The sequence below is a fragment of the Bos grunniens genome, chromosome 11 (genome assembly GCF_055505025.1).
Source record: "Bos grunniens cultivar Pamir isolate PY7600 chromosome 11, Bosgru_T2T1.0, whole genome shotgun sequence".
In the NCBI taxonomy this organism is placed as follows: domain Eukaryota; kingdom Metazoa; phylum Chordata; class Mammalia; order Artiodactyla; family Bovidae; genus Bos; species Bos grunniens.
In genome coordinates this window covers 33,389,755-33,406,862 of record NC_141175.1, presented here as the reverse complement: position 1 = coordinate 33,406,862, position 17,108 = coordinate 33,389,755, and the positions used below count along the sequence as shown (strand labels likewise).

Below are 17,108 nucleotides of genomic sequence, written 5' to 3'. Positions count from 1 at the left end.
TTACTAAATTATTTAATCATCACAACAAAACCCTTCTGGGGAATAGGCCCACCCCTTCTCCATCCTGGTGAGGCTATCTATTCGGGAGAGTTACTAACTAGGAGGGTCAGGCGAGTAGTCCCAGACGACATCCACTCTGTTGGTTTCTGTTTTCTTTGACCTGCCCAGAGCTTCACAACTTTCCAGTACTTAAAAATGTAGACATTCTATATAAAAACTTGTTATTTCTGACTGCCTTGGGAAATGGAAAGGTCTGACAGCATGGGGTGCAGAGTGAGACTTGCATTCACATCCGAGCCAGGGCACTTACCTGCTGCATGACCTTGAGCCAATTACTTCTGCCCTTTGAGCCCCCGTTTCTTTGTCTATGAAATGGGAACAGGATAAGATTGTCAGACTGTCTCAAAGATAGGATTCATCCCACAGATACTTTCAACATGCTTCTAGACACTGGAGATACAGCTGTGAACAGAACAGAGTCTAGATGGCTGCTTAATGTCATGGGCCAGAGAAGGCTTTCTAATAAGATGAGATTTGAGCAGAGACCTGAAGGCAGTGAGGGTGCGAGCCATGCAGTGATCAGAGAAATGAGCAGTAAGTGCAAAGGCCCTGAGGTATGTTCACAGAACGTCAAGGCAGTCAGTGCAGCTGGAGCAGAGCTGAGGGGATGAGAGGTGGGAGGTGCGGCAGAGAGGTGATGGGGCTGTTAGACCTGGGCTTTTCCCTTAAGGAGAACCCTGCTTTGGAGGATTTAAATGTATCAGTCTGGCTGCTGGTGGAGAGGACATAGCAGTAGAAGCAGGGAGACCAGTTAGAAACTTTGCAGTAATTTTGGTGAGAGAGGATAATGGCCCAGACCAGGATGGAGTGATGAGGAGAACAGAAGATTCTGGATATGTTTTGAAGGCAGGGTACTGGAGGGTAGACTGGGATATGGGAGAGTGATGGCTCAGAGATGGCTCTAAGGATTTTAGCCTGGAGGCGGTGAGTTTGCTCTGGGTCCAAGACGAAAGCAGATGGTCTGTGCTTGCACAGCAGGCGTCTTAGCACTCTTCTCCACTGATCACAGATGTGACCTCAGCATCCTTCTCAACACAGTGCTCTGGGCAGCTGCTCTCCGTCCCTCAGAGTTGGCATGTGAGCTGGACTTAATTGCTGCTGTAGCATTCTAGAGGTGTACAGTCATTGGGACTGTTTAAAATTATTTAAAAATTTTAAATTAAAAATCACTTCCTTCACTGCAGTAGCTACATTTCATGTGCTCGGGAGTTCTGTGTAGCTGGCTCGTGGCTACGCGTTGGACAGCAGAGATTACCAAACATTTCCATGACTGCAGAAAGTGCTGTTCTGGAGGGTGATGCCTTGCCCCTTGAGCCGTGGCTCCTGGTTGGCAGCTCATTAACTCACCAAACCTCTTAGGAGCACCTGCTTTGTGCCAGGCTGTCCGGTGAGGGCTCCAGATACCACGTGGGTGGCTATCTTTGGGCCCAAAGGGCTGTCTCCTGAGATGCTGGTCACCTTGGCCCGCAGTAGCCTGTCTCTGGGGACTGCACAGGCACCCAGACAGGCGACTGTCAGCCCCACCTGCTCCGCACCCGCTCTCCCCTCTAGCAAGGTAGGGGTGGGGACTGACCCTCGGTCTGTACGGTTTCTGGGCTGTTCTCTCAACTCTGAGGTTGGGTGTGGAGTTCGTCTTTCTGGGAGATCCTGGGCTGCTGGCTTGGAGCCTGTCTCGCCCCAGAAGGTCTTGTTTAAAGATACGCTGGGTTTTGAGTTATGCAGCCTCTCCGTTCTCTGCTCTCTCCCAGCTTTTGCCTGAAGACAGCAAAGCACTCGTGCCCTGTGAGACCAGCCAGTCGGCATGCAACTTGACGGCCTTGTTCCCCTGAGTTCCTGGGAATACTGTTCACCATTGGCCTTCACAGCATGTAGCTCAGGGGTCTGCCTAGGCGACCAGTGACTGTTCTTTGACCTCAGTCATGACCTTGTCTTTGGGATGAGGCAGCACGTGTGGGCCCCCTGGGTCTAAATGGTGGCTGTCTGTTCACACTCAAATGGCAGACTGTCCAGATTACATGATGTGGTCCCGTGTCCTCTCATCAGGTCAGGTGCTGTTTGGGCCCTGACCTCCCCGGGCTAACAGGCCAGGTTCCTACTCGGCGTTTCCTTCTCCTTCTGCCTCGTCTGCTCAGGTAGTCAGACCAAGATGGGCACCCACTGGGGGCTAGTGACCTTTTGGCTTCTAAGTGGCCTGGAAACTCCAAGAATGTGGATAAATGAAGACTAGAACAGACATGTTTGCAGACTGCTGTGGGTCTTCTCCCAGCCCATTGTAGTGACGTGTGTGTGTGTGCGTGTGCATGTGTACACATAAGAACACACACATCCTTTCACTAGATAAGCAGAACTAACACGCTTACTTCATACAGACACTACACACAGGCACACGCGCCAACCACCTGGGCACTGTCGGTCTCACCACAGTTAACCCGTCTCCCTCCCTCTGTCCCTTCCACGAGGATGTTGTAGAAACTTAGCTTCTCATCAGCCAAGCTCATTTATCCCAGTCCCTGGTGGCCACACTGCTGTAATTAACTCGTGAATCTGCCTCATCGGAGTATCAGCTGTAACCACTCGGGGCCCCTGGGAGCAGTGCTGGCCCCCTCCTCTGTCTCAATCCCAGGGCGGCAGGAAGGTGAGACCTGGCATGAGTCCCACTAAGGAGAAGGGGGCTTGGTCTGTCCCTTCCCCAAGCCTGGCTGAGGCTGTGCTCACAGTGCTCTGTCCAGGGCTCATCTGAGCAGCTCAGCACGTGACCAGATGAGGAGACCACAGCTCAGGAGGCCGATCATCCTGCCTGGGGTCACTGTGGTCTCTTCTCCCAGGGACCAGGACCCCCACCCCACCTGGGTCTGCTCACCCAGCCCCAGCCCCTGGAGTGGGCCTGGGTCCTTCTCCTCGACTCACAAGGTCAGACTTCTGCTCTACTCATAAGGCCTACCAGAGACTTTCTTTCTCTTTCTGGACCTCGTTTGGTTCTTTGCCCAGAGGGTCAGGGCCTTGCCTTTCGTTGCTGTGTATTTTCAGGATGATCATCAAAGCTTGAGGGCTGGACAGGGGCTACGGGAGGCTCTTCACCCACCTTCTTTCTTCACGTGGAACCACGTCACAGCCTCTGGGTCCCTGAATCCCCATCTGCTGGCCAGTCCTCCATTGGTGGTTGCCCCCTCCTGCAGCCTTCTCACATGGCATCTGAGGATGAGAGATCACCACCTCTCGTGGCAGCACATTCTTTATTTGAACTCCTTTGACTTTTAGAACATTCTGCCTCCGCTGGAAGCAATAGTCTATTTGCTGCAGTCTTCCCTTTGAGGCCTTCAGAGCAAGCGCATCCCTTTTCTACATAATAGCTTTCCTTGGACTTTCATTCTCTGTGAGGCTGCAGGACCCTCCCTTTCCTGAGCTGATTCCCAGTCCCCCATCCCACCCCCCGCCCACCCTCAGGTGCCCCAACGCCAGCGCCCTCACCTCACGGTCACTTGCTGACCACGGCCCAGGTGATCTGTTTCTTTGTTGGGGGGAGGAGGACCCAGCAGCTCCACCACCTCCTCTTTCAGGACCTTAACATCTTTTAAGGGCCAAGGGACTTGTGTAGGCACCATTTTACGCTGTGGATTCATTTAAGATCTAATAGCATCTCAAATGGCTAGACTTTCCCCGTGTTGATACACTGTGCCTCCCCAGTTCTATTCTCTTGTAGTTGGTTATTACATTTACCCACTTTGAACTTCATCCTGTACATTATACCAGACCACTAGGGAGTAACCAATTGTCCTGTGATGTCCCATCCAGATATTCCATAAATACATCCTATGTGTCTTCTGAAGTTTTCTTTCTGGAAGCATTTCCACTTTGAACAGAGAAAGAGAGAACCCATTTTACAGATGAGCAATCAAGGCCAAAGGGGCAGTGTATGCCCTGGGTCACAGGAGCCTTAGAAGCTTGACCCCAACTCAGTGATTTTTTTGTTGTTGTTGTTCTACCCGCTTCAGCTACTCTTCTTCCTTCCAATAAGATTTTTAAACCTTTAAAATGATTTGTCTCTTTAGCAAAGCCTGCTGTGTAGTTAGTCACTATTATCTTCACATCTGTCTTCAACCTCCAACTTCGATCCCTACTTTTGGTCTAGACCATCAGATTTTTAAAGTAGCTTCAAGGTACGGAAATGTCCTTTTCCCACAGTCTAGTTTCTGGCAAATGTCCAGCAGGCTCTTGCCAGAACTTTTCTGGACACCACCAGCCTGGAAAGGCACAGTCCTGAGAAAAGTGGCCTCTGCACACACGTCATTTTTTATAAAAGGAGAGATGATAGGAAGGGGTCTGGAGTGGATCATAGAAATTCACCTGATAATGAATGCTGAGTGTTAGAATTCAAAATGCCAGGAGTTTTAAAGATGTGGAGGTGATAGTTTCAATTTGGTTTTGAAAATGTTACAAAAAACTAATTTAAAAAATTAAAAAGGGTTAAAGGAGAAGAAAACTTAAATGAAAAGATCATCCAAATTGTTGAACACCCTCCCTCTGTGCCTTCTCTTTGTTCCTGATAAACTCTGATCACATCTTCCTGTTCTACTCCCAGTTCTTTGGGACTGTGATCATCAGTGGATTTTGTCTTTCTTAGAGGAGCCTGGGTGAGGGCTGGACCTCTGCATCTTTGTTCATACAGTCCAAGTTTCTGGAGGTGACTTGAATCTCATTGCTGCCTTGTCCTCTGGGTTTTAAGTGTTCTTTCTAATCCTCAGGTCTTGGTTGAAGGTTTTGCCTGCTGCTTGAGCATGGCCTTGGAGGCCAGGGTCTCTAGCAGTGACCTAAGCAGCACGATCTTTTTCTTGGTATACCAGTAAGCCCCTCCTCACTACATAATCATAGCTGTGCCTTTCCCCTCAGTTTCCTTACCTTCCGATCCTTCTCAAATGCTTCTAAAGTGGTGCTTACAAACTTCAGTGTGGTCCCCAGTCAGCTGAGGGTCCTGGGCTGGGTGAGCCTCAGGCCCCCATCTGCAGGCCAGACTCGGGGTCATGAAGACTTGGGTCTCATGAGGTGGGCTTAGCTGAACCAGGGGACCTTCTAAAGCCTAGGCACCCAAGGACTCACCAGAGGTTGCTGCTCTTCCTGGCAGTGTCGAGTACTTCCAGAAGTAACCGGGCACCTTGGGCCCTTTGTGGTCAGTCCAGTGGCAGCTCACTGCACCTGCTCTGTAGGGGAGTCCTGCTGGCACCCCTTCTAAGTGAGCCCCTCTGGAGCTGCTGGAGCTGATATCTCTCACAACTTTGGGGTAACCCAGTATCCCAGGGCCCTCATTGTTGGTTACATTCAGAGCCAACTGTCAGTCACTGAGGCCGAGCTCATAGCATTGGCCCCTTTCTCCTCCTCCCCTCAGCCCACGGGGAAGATGGGGTGAGGCCTGCCCAGGACTGAGCCCAGGCCTCTCCTGCACCCACTTCAGCAGCACCCTCCTCCTCCTCCTCTGCTGACCATCAGGAGGAGTCCAGCTGCGGTCTGGTGTGCCCCAGGCCACCATGCTGAGGCGCCCACAGAGGACCCACTCTCCCACATAGCACCATGGGGACTGGGGCCCACAGAATGTTCTGGTGGGCTCACTCCCAGGTGAGCTCCTTACTAGATAAGATTTGGGCACTTCACATTCATAGCAGAACAACGTCTGATGCAGGTGAGAGAGTTAGTGTGAGAAAACTGCATCCTTTGGGTAAGAAGAAGAAGCCCCTGATTCCATCAGTCAAAGAGCCCTGGGTTCAAGTTCTGGATCTTCCATGAGGCCCGAGGAACTGGAACAAATCACTAACCCTCCACACCTTGATTCGGGCACCTGCAGAATGGAGGCTGTTTACACGTTTGTGAAAATACAGGGTACGCAGGAAGGTTTTAGGGAAGAAGAGGGACAGCTGTGATATTGGTCAATAGCGTCCATTCGCCAGGCAAGGTGCTGTCTTCTGAGAACTGCAGAAAGAAGGCAGCCCAGAGAGCTGCTTCTGTCTCACGGCTCCTAAGGGAGGGCTACCGCCTCCTCCCTCCTCCCTTTGCTGCGAGGCTGTGGTCTCCCGTTTGTTTCGTGCCTGGCCGTCGGTCTTCTTTCTCAGGTTAGACCCGAGCAGACACAGGAGTCTGGAGCTAGCTCAGTGGCCTTGCCGGGATTGTCCTTTTCGAAGAAAACCGTGGTAGCTATAGACAAGCTGGGGTCAGGTCACAGCTGGAGGCAACAGGAAGTTTTGTGTTTATTTCCAGTTTAAAACGTAATTTAAAAAAGCCGCAGCAGTATGACGCCATATGGAGGTGGGTTAGTTGCTCAGTCGTGTCTGACTCTTGGCAACCCCGTGGGCTCGTAGCCTGCCAGGCTCCTCTGTCTGTGGAATTCTCCAGGCAAAAATACTGGAGTGGGTTGCCACCTCCTTCTCTAGATGACACCATTTAGCAGTTTCGAAAAACATCTGGAATTTTCTCCTAATTAGATCTCCTGCATTGAATCGCCCGTTTCTGTCTGGCATATATCCTTCTGCTGTTATTAAGATGCACGTGTATCCAGCGTCACCTTCACAGAATACAGTTCTGTGTCTTGCTTCTCTTTCTTTCCTTGTAACAGTTTTCATCAAGGTCATTTTTAAAGTTTCGTAATCTTCCATCCAGAGGATGTGTCACAATCTAATGAGCCATTTTCTGGACATTTGGGCTGCTTAGAGTTTTTTCTACAAGTGTAAGTGATGCTGCAGTGAGGTTCTTCTTGCACATAAATCTTTTTATTTCTTTCGGATTATTTCTGTTGGATAAATTCCCAGAGGAGCCATTAATGGGTCAGAGGCTTGGAACATTCTTATGACTCTCAAAACATATAGCAACTGCTATCTTAGGAAGAGCAGGGTGGGGCTCTGCCTCTCTGCTGGGGAGGCCAAGCCATATCTCTCTGCTCTGGGCCCCTGAGACTGCCCTGGGTGGCTCCTGTCCTGTCCACGCCTGCGCCCTCTGTGAGACCCACCTGGCAAGTGCACTTGGATCCCAGCTTCTCCCTCCTCCAAGGAGACGTGGAGGAAATGCTGGAGTTTTACCTGGACTCTGAGAGTGACTGTCAGGAACCTTCTATGTGTGTGAGGATTTATCAGAAAGATCCATCGTTAGCATCACACAGTCTTAAAAGAGGCCAGGACCCAGGAATGGGTTTAGAATCTCTGAAATGTAAGGGCAAACAAGGTCAGCATCAGCAAAGATGCTGGTAAAGTGGGTATAAGTGAGGAGCAGGGTGAACACACCTGGCCAGGGGCTGGAGGCTCTGGGGAGGTGGCAGGTCGGTGAGGAAGGGTGTTCTAGAAAGAGTGACACCAGAGCAGAGGGCAGGAAGGCATGCAGAAAAAAGCAGATGGTGTCCAGCTTGTCTACTGGGAGGGGCCACTAGGGAAGTCGGGGAGTCGGGGCCGTGAAAGCAAGTGGGTCACATGGAGGAGGCCTTGGGACCACAGAGCAGAGCACTGTGGGAGCCATCCGGGGATGTGAAATCGGATGTGGAAGGTGGTGGGAGGAGGAGGAGAGCAGAGCCTGGCCGGCACAAAACTCCTGCGGTTGTGACATGGGCCTAGTCCCTCCTTCACTGCCCACTCAGCCGCTTTCCTGCTCCTGCCCTCCACCTTCTAGAATGTTCTTTTCTGTCAAGTCCCTTTGCTGCATTTTTTCTCATCTAACAAATTGTCCCTTCTTCTGTGTACACTATGCCTACTTCTTATTTAAGACCTGTTTTATCGGAGTGACTTAAGGTAGGCCCTGCCATGGAATTCTCCAGGCAGGAATACTGGAGTGGGTTGCCATGCTCTCCTCCAGGGGATCTTCCTGACTCAGAGATCAACCTCACGTCTCTTACGTCTCCTGCATTGGCAGGCAGGTTCTTTACCACCAGTGCCAGTTGGGAGGCCCCTTATCAGACTCTACCTTAAAGTAGACTCTGCCTGCTTAACCGTTTCTGGTCGACCATGAGGTTGCCTCACACGGCACACGAAGATCAGTAGCCATAATTTACAACACAGCCTCTTTCTTATTATTTGACAATTTGACGTTGAATGATGATCTGCTTTCAGAACTCATCTATTCTCTTGCAAAAAGCTACAGAAGCATATGATGCAAAATGTGACAGTTTCCCCCGTGGCACTCCCCAGAGATGAGCCCCGACCTCCTCACTCTGTTGTCTTCAAGGCACCCGGGTTTGGGGCATCAGAGCTGCAAAGCTTTGTGTTTCAGCTGCTGCCTTTGTCTGGCCCTGGTTGACAGTCCTAGAGCCCAGGCTGTGCTAGGAGCGGCCACCGCACAGGACTAGATTGTATCCTGATGTCCCCAAGGCTCCCAGGGAGCCCAGAGAGTCTTTTTTTGGAGGACAGAGTTTGGGGCAGAGTCCGAGGGTGGGGGGGAGGCCTGACCATGTGGGCAGGGGCTGCGGAGTTTGCAGTAGCCGGGCAGCACCACGCTGGACTTTCTCGATCCTTGGTGTCCTGTGGGCCCTCTCCACCCTTCCCAGCCTGGCATGTCCTCCCCAGCCCCTCACACACCTGCTGATTCCTTGTATTACTGTGCACCCCGCATGCATATGTCAGGGGGAGAAAAAGGCTGAGACGAGCATGGCAGGCAGGATCCTTCTTTGTGTCCCCTCATCATGATGCCTGGACCAGACAGAGCTCACAGGGCCTGGCCGAGGGACAGAAGGTCTCCTGCTGACCTGAAAACCCCCTGGAGCTTGTCATCTGTCAGCCTGTGGTCAGCTTGGAAGCCCGGGACAAGTGTAGACCTTGTCTTTCTTGGACACTTTCTGTCTCGGTGCCTTAGTGACACTTCACGTCAAGCGACACAAGAGCAGCTAAGGTATATGGCATACCTGCTGTGTGCAGATGCCACTCTAAGTGCTTCATGGTAACGAGTCACTCAGTCTCTCCATGGGTTTCTGAGCCCCATCAGTGCTCTGAAGACGCTCAGGTCTCAACACTCAGCCTGTTCAGGGCAGGAACTGACCTGTCCTGGCCTCCAGCTGCTTCCCAGCGTGGGGTCTGCCCTGCCAGGTCTCCATGGAAGGTCACCTGGTTCCTGGCCCATGTCTGTCACCAGGATTGGGGCATTTCTTCCCAGAGTGTCCACACCGGCCCTGCCCTCCCTGCTCACCCTCTCCCCTCCCACAGGAGAACCTTATGCTCTCCATCCTGCCCAAGCACGTGGCCGACGAGATGCTGAAGGACATGAAGAAGGATGAGAGCCAGAAGGACCAGCAGCAGTTCAACACCATGTACATGTACCGCCATGAGAACGTCAGGTGCGCCGGCCACCTGGGTTCCAAGCACTGGATGGGGGCTTCGGGGGGTCAACTGAGGACTGTGGAGCTCGAGAGTCTTCTTGGGAACTAGAAACACGCACTCCCTCCCCACAGTATGAACCTCAGCCCCTGAAGGAGCTGCCTTGCTGCTGGACGTTGGGGGCTGAGATGCGCTATATGGTCTAGGCCCGTCTTTGTATAGACACCACAGACAAGCTAAGCTAGAGGCCAGAGCCCTGAATGTGCCCTGGATGTGCCAGGGTCTCACCACTTTGGGGCCTGACGAGGACCTGGCTGCCTGGGAGCTGGAGTGGGAGCTGGCGGTGGGCAGCACGGAGCCTGGCTTGCTATCCACGTCCTCACCGCTGGGCCTTCCTCCCCTGCAGCATCCTCTTTGCTGATATCGTGGGCTTCACCCAGCTGTCCTCAGCCTGCAGCGCCCAGGAGCTTGTGAAGCTGCTCAATGAGCTCTTTGCCCGCTTCGACAAGCTGGCGGCTGTAAGTACCCTGCCCCTCGGCTGGCTTTCCACGGTGCGGGGCAGGGGGCACCCACGTGGCCTGGGCCTCCCCTCCCCATCCTCCCTGTCTGCCACGACTTCCTCCCACCCAGCCTTCCCCAGCGATCTTTGCCTCTCACCCCTCCTCACTGAGGAGGGGGGCCTCAGGACCCCAGTCCACACCCCTCCCTTTCAGAAATACCACCAGCTGCGGATTAAGATCCTGGGCGACTGTTACTACTGCATCTGTGGGCTGCCTGACTACCGGGAGGACCACGCCGTCTGCTCCATCCTCATGGGGCTCGCCATGGTGGAGGCCATCTCGTAAGTGGGGTGCCGCTGGCGGGAGATGGGGGGGCTCCCAGAATATGGGTCCCGGCCCCTTGGGGAAGCACACCTTCCGAGCTGGCCTGTTTTGATGGGCCCTGTGCAGCCCAGGCCCCCGAGGAAGGTCCGTCGGGTTGTGACGTGGGTGCAGCCTCTGACGGAGGCTTTTCCAGCCTCAGGCCATGCTGTTTGTTCTGCTGGGAGGTGCCCTCATCACGAAATGCCTCCACCTCACATTTTCTTTATTATCCTCCCAAGTGTCCCCCCATCTCTTCTCCCTGTGTTTCCTCATCATGACCCCCCAGGACAGATAAGTTCAGAGATCCCCATGCCTGTCTCTTCAACCAGGAAATCCGAGTGCAGCAGGGGAGTGACCACTGATGTGCAGCAGAGCCGGGCCTGGAACCCTGGCCTCTGAGCTCAGAGCTCCACTCCTGCCTTGAGGGCAGTGAGCTCTGGGTCCCCAGGATCTTTCCCGCTGCGGTGTCTGCCCTGAGCTTGGACATCCCTGGGGGATGCTCCTGGCTGTCCCCTCAAGGCCTCTGGGGGGCCCTGGGTGGCATCAGCACCCCCAAAGCACCTTGCTGAGTCTGGGAATTGGGCGTGTGTCCAAGGGGGTGGTTTCCCATTGTTAGCATCCTCCTCTAGGACTGGCTGGAGAGAAGCCGGGACTGCCTTTCCCTGGGAACCGTGGTTCAGGATTTAGAGATTCACCTCCACTCCCATCACGGTTGGGCAAAATTCTGAAATTCACGTCTGTCTCCTCTTGGAGGTCTCAGGCTGGGGCTGGTGCCTTCCACGCACACACACCAGCACAGGGCCTGCACATAGTAGGCGCTCGGTGACGTCAGCGGCACAGACGAGTGATCGGATAAGAGCAGTCGGAGGTCCCTCGGGGGCAGAGGGTCTCTGCTGTTTCCGGCCCCCGTCTCCCCCCAAATCATACACATGTTGTTGAATGTGGGCTCACGCCGCTGCCTGCTGTAACCCCAGCAGTGGGTGACTCAGACGTGGGCAGAAAGCAGGGGGGGCAGCTGGTAGCGGCTGCAGAGGGGTTGGCTGCCTGGCTGGGCGCAGGCTCAACCTGCCCTCCTTTGTGTGGGTACCTGGCAGGTACGTGCGGGAGAAGACGAAGACCGGGGTGGACATGCGCGTGGGGGTGCACACGGGCACCGTGCTGGGGGGCGTCCTCGGCCAGAAACGCTGGCAGTACGACGTGTGGTCCACCGACGTTACCGTGGCCAACAAGATGGAGGCTGGCGGCATCCCTGGGTGAGCGCGTGTTCCTTCCCAGGGTGGGGACGGGCATAGGGGCTGAGGGAGGGGACCGTCCCAGCCATCCCTCGGACAAGGGACTAGGGACCTTGGAGAACCAGGCCTCCGCACCCGGGAGCAGCTCCTCCTCCTGGGCCCTGCAGGAGTCTGTCCTACCTCCCCTTTACTTGCCATGGGGCTGCCGGGCTCCCAGGTCCCCATAGCTCCAGCAGGGCGCAGGTCTCAGTGGAGGGCGTTTTTAGCTGGGAGAGTCTCCTGACAGACCCTGAAGCACCTGCACATCTCACTGAGCTCTTTACAGACTCAGTCAGGGTCTGCTGGGCAGGCCCTGTCCTCAGGATGGACAGGGATGTGGCCAAACCTTCCCAGCCTGGGTCCGGCAGCTTCCCTCGGACGCAGTCACAATTCTCTCCCTAAAGTGGCTCCCTAGACATGGGTTACTACTCCCTGACAGCTGGTGGTACAGCTGAAACTCACACTGGGTGGATACTAATCAGACTTTATGACCTTCGTGTTCAGAGCAGACTTCAGTTCCTTATCTCATCTGATATCCTCAGCCGCCTGGGAGGACAGACCATCTCACGGATTGACCGCTGAGGCTCAGAGAGGGGGAGGTGCGGGGCTGCCCACACAGCCAGCTAGTGGCAGGACTCGCCGGGCACTGCTGTGTCCCGGGGGCAGCGGGTGGGCTGGGGGCTGCCTGGCCTGCGCTCAGGGCCCCTCTCATCGGAACCCAGGCGCGTGCACATCTCCCAGAGCACCATGGACTGCCTGAAAGGAGAGTTCGACGTGGAGCCGGGCGAGGGGGGCAGTCGCTGTGATTACCTGGAAGAGAAGGGCATCGAGACCTACCTCATCATCGCGTCCAAGCCAGAGGTGAAGAAGACAGCTGCCCAAAATGGCCTCAACGGCTCGGTGAGTCCTCCGCCCACCCCCCAGGCCTAGATATGAGATTGTAGAAGAGTTGGCAGAACCGTGACAGGTCCTCTAGGTGCAGTGTTAGAGTAAAGAGCAGTACAAGATATTTTGTGCCAAGGGTAAAGTCTGAGCAACAGGAAATGCTCTAAAGAACTCAGAAAAAGTAGAAAGCTATCCTGCAGAAAATTAGGAAATGTCAGGGTGGAAACTGGAGCCCCAGGAAATGACCCTTGACCTGGTCACAGAATTCTTGCGTCTTCATATTTTATGAGTGCTACACGCGGAATTTCAATATATTCCCTAGAACAAACTAAAAATCTTCTTCTAAGCAATTCTGTAAGATGCTAACTGACAATCATTTGAGGAATCAGTGACCTTTGTGAAGTGATGGAACATTTACAGTTTCTGGCCAAAAAAAAGTTTTTAGTAAATTTTAAAATGTTACTCCTTAAAAAAAAATTACCCACAAATTTGCTTGTCCTAGGGACCACCTTGAAGTCACAGAGCAGCAGTCGAATGTATCTTTGTGACGGCCACACACATTCCTGTTCACTCTAATCTTGTGTTTTCTTATTCAATCAACCCTTGCATGGTGCATCATGTGAGCCAGGAGTTGTTTGTGGCACCTGACACCCCCGAGAGGGTCACAGGTGGGGTCTTGGCTTATCTTTATAAAGCTGTTTTTCATTATTCAGTTTTCCAATTAGAGAAAAGTTGAGTTCATGGATGTGTAGCTTGAAACACTGGCACAGAGGCTCCGGGTGAGTAGGAGTGGGGTCTGAGTTGTTCGGCCCCGGGACCCGGATGCCACCATGCAGGACGGAAGCACAGGCAACAGCATCCCATGGATGGGAGTCAGACTCTTCCCGAGTGCTCCAACCAGACAAACAAGCCGACCCATTCCTCATGGAATCATGGGCGCTGTTCCCTTCAAAACGTGTACTGACATTTTGAGGCAATCCAGGTTTTCAGTATTTTGTAAAGTTGACTTTCAGCTGTTTCTTAGATGCCCCTACCTGAAAAATATAAATGTCTCAAAGTGGAAAAGCTGGGTTAAAGTTTCTGTACAATGTAAGTTTAATCCATGTCCCCTCCTCCTGTCACCCTCCCTGGGCCCTTGCTGGTTCTTGACTCATTTTTTTCTTTATTCATCTGAAAGATGAAGCCAGGGTATCTCACTGTTTTAATTGCATTTCTTCAGTTATTAGTATGACTGGACACTTTCCACATGGTTGTCAGCCTGGGGCTTCTCTTCTGTGAATGGCATATTCGTATCTAACCTTTGAGGACTTTCTGCACCTTTGATTTGTAGACTTTGTTGTTTATGAGATGAACCCTCTGTCACATGATGCTTGTCAGATCTGTGTCAGGCATCCGCTTCGTGCCCAGCACCGTGGCCCATCTCCCTCGGAGAACGGAAGATGCTGGCCTGCTGTAGATCATATCCGTTAGTTGTCTTCTCTACCTGGTGCTGCAGCAACTGTCAGCCCCCAGGGGGTGTTAACTGTGCTGACAGCTTAGCAGAGTTATTATAAGCCTTTGTGATTAGCTCAATGGTAGTTTAGAACTTCTGCTCCAGATGTGCTCTGAGAAGGCCGAGCTAGCAGATCACCAAACCTGCTCAGCAGGGAGTGAGTTGGAAGCAGTCAAGCACGGACAAAATAGAGGAGATGATGCTTGATCCATGTGTGAGTGGTGACAGGGAGCAGCAGGGACAGAGGTGACAGGGCTTCTCTGGGCTGCACGTGGCAGACACCATTCCATCTGCAGCGGCCTCCTCCCGTGGTCTAGTTAAACAGAGTGATGAGGAGGAGAGTGTGAGAAGAGTTACCACAATGAATCCTTCCCAAGTGTTGGAAAGACGTTTCGCCTCTCTATGGACCTTGTTGCCAGTCTCATTTAGTTGTCCTGAATGCCGTCACCAACAGCTCCCAGATTGCGATCTCAGCTCCCTGGCATCCCTGCACTAAACTTCCAGTCACGTGTGAATTTCCATCTGTGTGTGTGTGTGCATGCGTGCTCAGTGATGTCTGACTCTTTGCGACCCCGTGGACTGTAGCCTGCTAGGCTTCTCTGTCCATGGGATTCTCTAGGCAAGAATATTGGAGTGGGTAGAGCCATTTCCTCCCCCAGGAGATCTTCCCAACCCAGGGATTGAACCTGCATTTCTTGTGTCTCCTGCATTGACAGGCAGGTTTTTTTCATCATTGTGCCGCCTGGGAAGCCCACTGGTCCAAAGCTGAGTTCCCAAACCTCTCTTTACCCTAGAACCCACTCTTCCTTGGTCTTCCCAATCTCGATCAGTGGCAACTCCATTCTTATAACTGCTCAGCCCCAAACCTTTGAAGACACCCTTGCCCCCTGTCTACACTCCACGAGCCCCTTCTTGCATGATGTACCTCTAGGCCCCCTTTTCTCTCTCACCCCTGGCAGCCATGTCCCATCTGCATCACTGTCGTCTCATGCTTGTGTCAGCGCGGTGGTCCCCCAACTTGTCACCCTGCTCTTGCCCTCGTCCCACTGCCCTGTCTGCTCACAGCCACCAGAGTGATCCTGCAGGGATGTTGGGTGAATCATGTCACCCGCCCCCAGCTCAGCATCTTCCCAGGAGGTCCTCACCGCCCGACCCCTTTCACTCACTCGCTCAACTAGGGCAGCGCCAGCCTCCTGGCTGCTGCTCAGACCCTCCGGGTGCACGCCCACTCTGGCTGCACACCCACGCCGGGTGCACGCCCACTCCAGGCTTCCTGCTCCCCAAAACCCGAGAGCTGCATAACATGCTCTCTCACGTGTTTACGGAAATGTGATCCTCACAGTGACTCCTCCCCAGCCTCCCCTTTACAGTCACCTCCCCGGGAAACCCTGTGTCCCGTGCCTCCCCTGCCTCTCCAGGCCCTGCTCTCGGACCTCCTGTAATCATTTATTCTTTGTTCACGGCTGTCTGCCTGTCCTCACTAGAAGGTGGGCTCCCAGGTCAGGACATTGTGTCTGTGTCCCCAGAAGTTACAACAGTTCCTGTCACACAGTAGCTACTCAATAAATACTCAGTAAATGAATGAGTGGACTGTGTTCCTGTGTAGAGGATCTCATTTATTCCGTCAAGGAAAAGTACTAATCCCTGGGTAAACTGGTTTATGGAATTTATTCAGATGTTTGGAAGGTGTTTGACAGGGCTCTCTACCCCAAAAATGATCCCTGTGAAGCTCTGTGTCCCCGAGTTACTTAGAAATAGGAGTTGGAACAATAGGATCTTTCTCTGCTTGGAAAAGTTTTAATACTAGAAATTTAATACTAGAAAATTACAGCATTCTAATATGGATGTTCTGGAGGAGGAAACGAATAGTGAGATTTCTAAGGCTATGAGGCCTCTGAACTCTAGTGGGGAGATTCCAAACCAGAGAGTAGACCAGCCCCTCGCCTGGGTGGGCAGCTGGCAGTGCCTGGGGGCCCTGACGGCCCCTCCCTTCTGCTGCAGGCCCTGCTGAACGGAGCGCCGCCTTCCTCAAAGCCCAGCTCCCCTGCCCTCATTGAGACCAAGGAGTCCAACGGGAGCATTCACACCAGCGGCTCTATATCTGAGGAGCCCGAGGAGCAAGATGCCCAGGTATGGGTGGGGCTGAGCCCTGGGATGTGGGCAGAGATGAGGAGGCAGAAGGTGAAGAGTCCTGAGCTGAAGGGCAGTCCTGGCCCCTAGCTGGGCTCCATCCTTGGAACTGCATAACATGGGGCAGGTCACCCCCTACCTGGTCTCACTGGCCCCTCTTCAGTTACTGGGGATGGGTTGGCTAAGGTCAGAAGATGTGCCCACTGCCACGGCCTGGTCCAGCTCTGATGTCCCGAACCCTGTAGGTCTGAGGACAGTGGGGACACCAGTGGACACTGCTCCAGGACTGGACTGTTTTGGAAGTGGGCCTTCAGGGCTGTGACCACCTATCTAGCTAGGTCCAAAGCCCGCAAGTGCTGTGCTCAGATGGAGGGTTTCCAAAGGAATCAACAGGCTGTCCCCCTGAGACCAGGGTCCACTTTGGGAGTTCAGGATCCTGTCCAGGATCCGTCCATTACTGAAGAGCTTCCTCAGTATAGCCACTGACAGAGGCAAGTGCTGAGATGGGTCTCGGCCCTGTAGAGGCTGCCGTGAGCTGGTCAGCCTCACTGCCGGTCTCTGCTGCCCTGCAGAGGCTGCCGTGAGCTGGTCAGCCTCACCGCCAGTCTCTGCTGCCCTGCAGAGGCTGCCGTGAGCTGGTCAGCCTCACCACCGGTCTCTGCTGCCCTGTGCCTGCAGACCAGGTGCTGGAGGACAAGAGGGTGGACGGGGCTGAAGAAAAACTGGGTTTTCCTGAGCACCACAATGCTCAGTAACTCTTCCTTGTTGTGATTTTTTTGATAGAAAGTGGAATACCAATGCAGTGTAATTCACTAACAAGGACACAAAGGCTTAATTAGCAGCCTGTGATTTCTTCTGTCCTCACGATTAGCCAGTGTCTCATTGCTCTCAGATATGCTTCAGGGACAGAGGTTCCTGGTGCTGGAAAAGAATATCCGTGTTGTGTTACAGAGAAGAAATTGGGGCTGGAGGAGCGTGGATTATACGGGTCAGATTCCACCCGAGGCATGCCTGAGCTCCAGCCCAGGGCATCTTGGTTCTAGCTTCCGGATAGACTCTTGGACCCATCCAGACAGCCCTAACGAGCCCAGTCCCAGTTGTCGTTTGGACTGACGGCTGTGTAGTCATGGTCTGG

General features: G+C 53.3%; 1 protein-coding gene across 2 annotated transcripts in view; it reads left to right on the top strand.

Moving 5' to 3' along the window:
* The window catches only part of ADCY3 (adenylate cyclase 3), an 83,976-nt gene that overhangs the window by 53,047 nt on the left and 13,821 nt on the right, over window positions 1-17,108 (top strand). For both annotated transcript variants that reach the window (XM_086325846.1, XM_086325847.1), the window contains exons 4-9: window positions 9,222-9,352; window positions 9,739-9,850; window positions 10,046-10,173; window positions 11,290-11,448; window positions 12,189-12,366; window positions 15,845-15,973. In XM_086325846.1, the coding sequence (XP_086181972.1) occupies window positions 9,222-9,352; window positions 9,739-9,850; window positions 10,046-10,173; window positions 11,290-11,448; window positions 12,189-12,366; window positions 15,845-15,973 (837 nt within the window). The remainder of the gene's footprint in view (window positions 1-9,221; window positions 9,353-9,738; window positions 9,851-10,045; window positions 10,174-11,289; window positions 11,449-12,188; window positions 12,367-15,844; window positions 15,974-17,108) is intronic.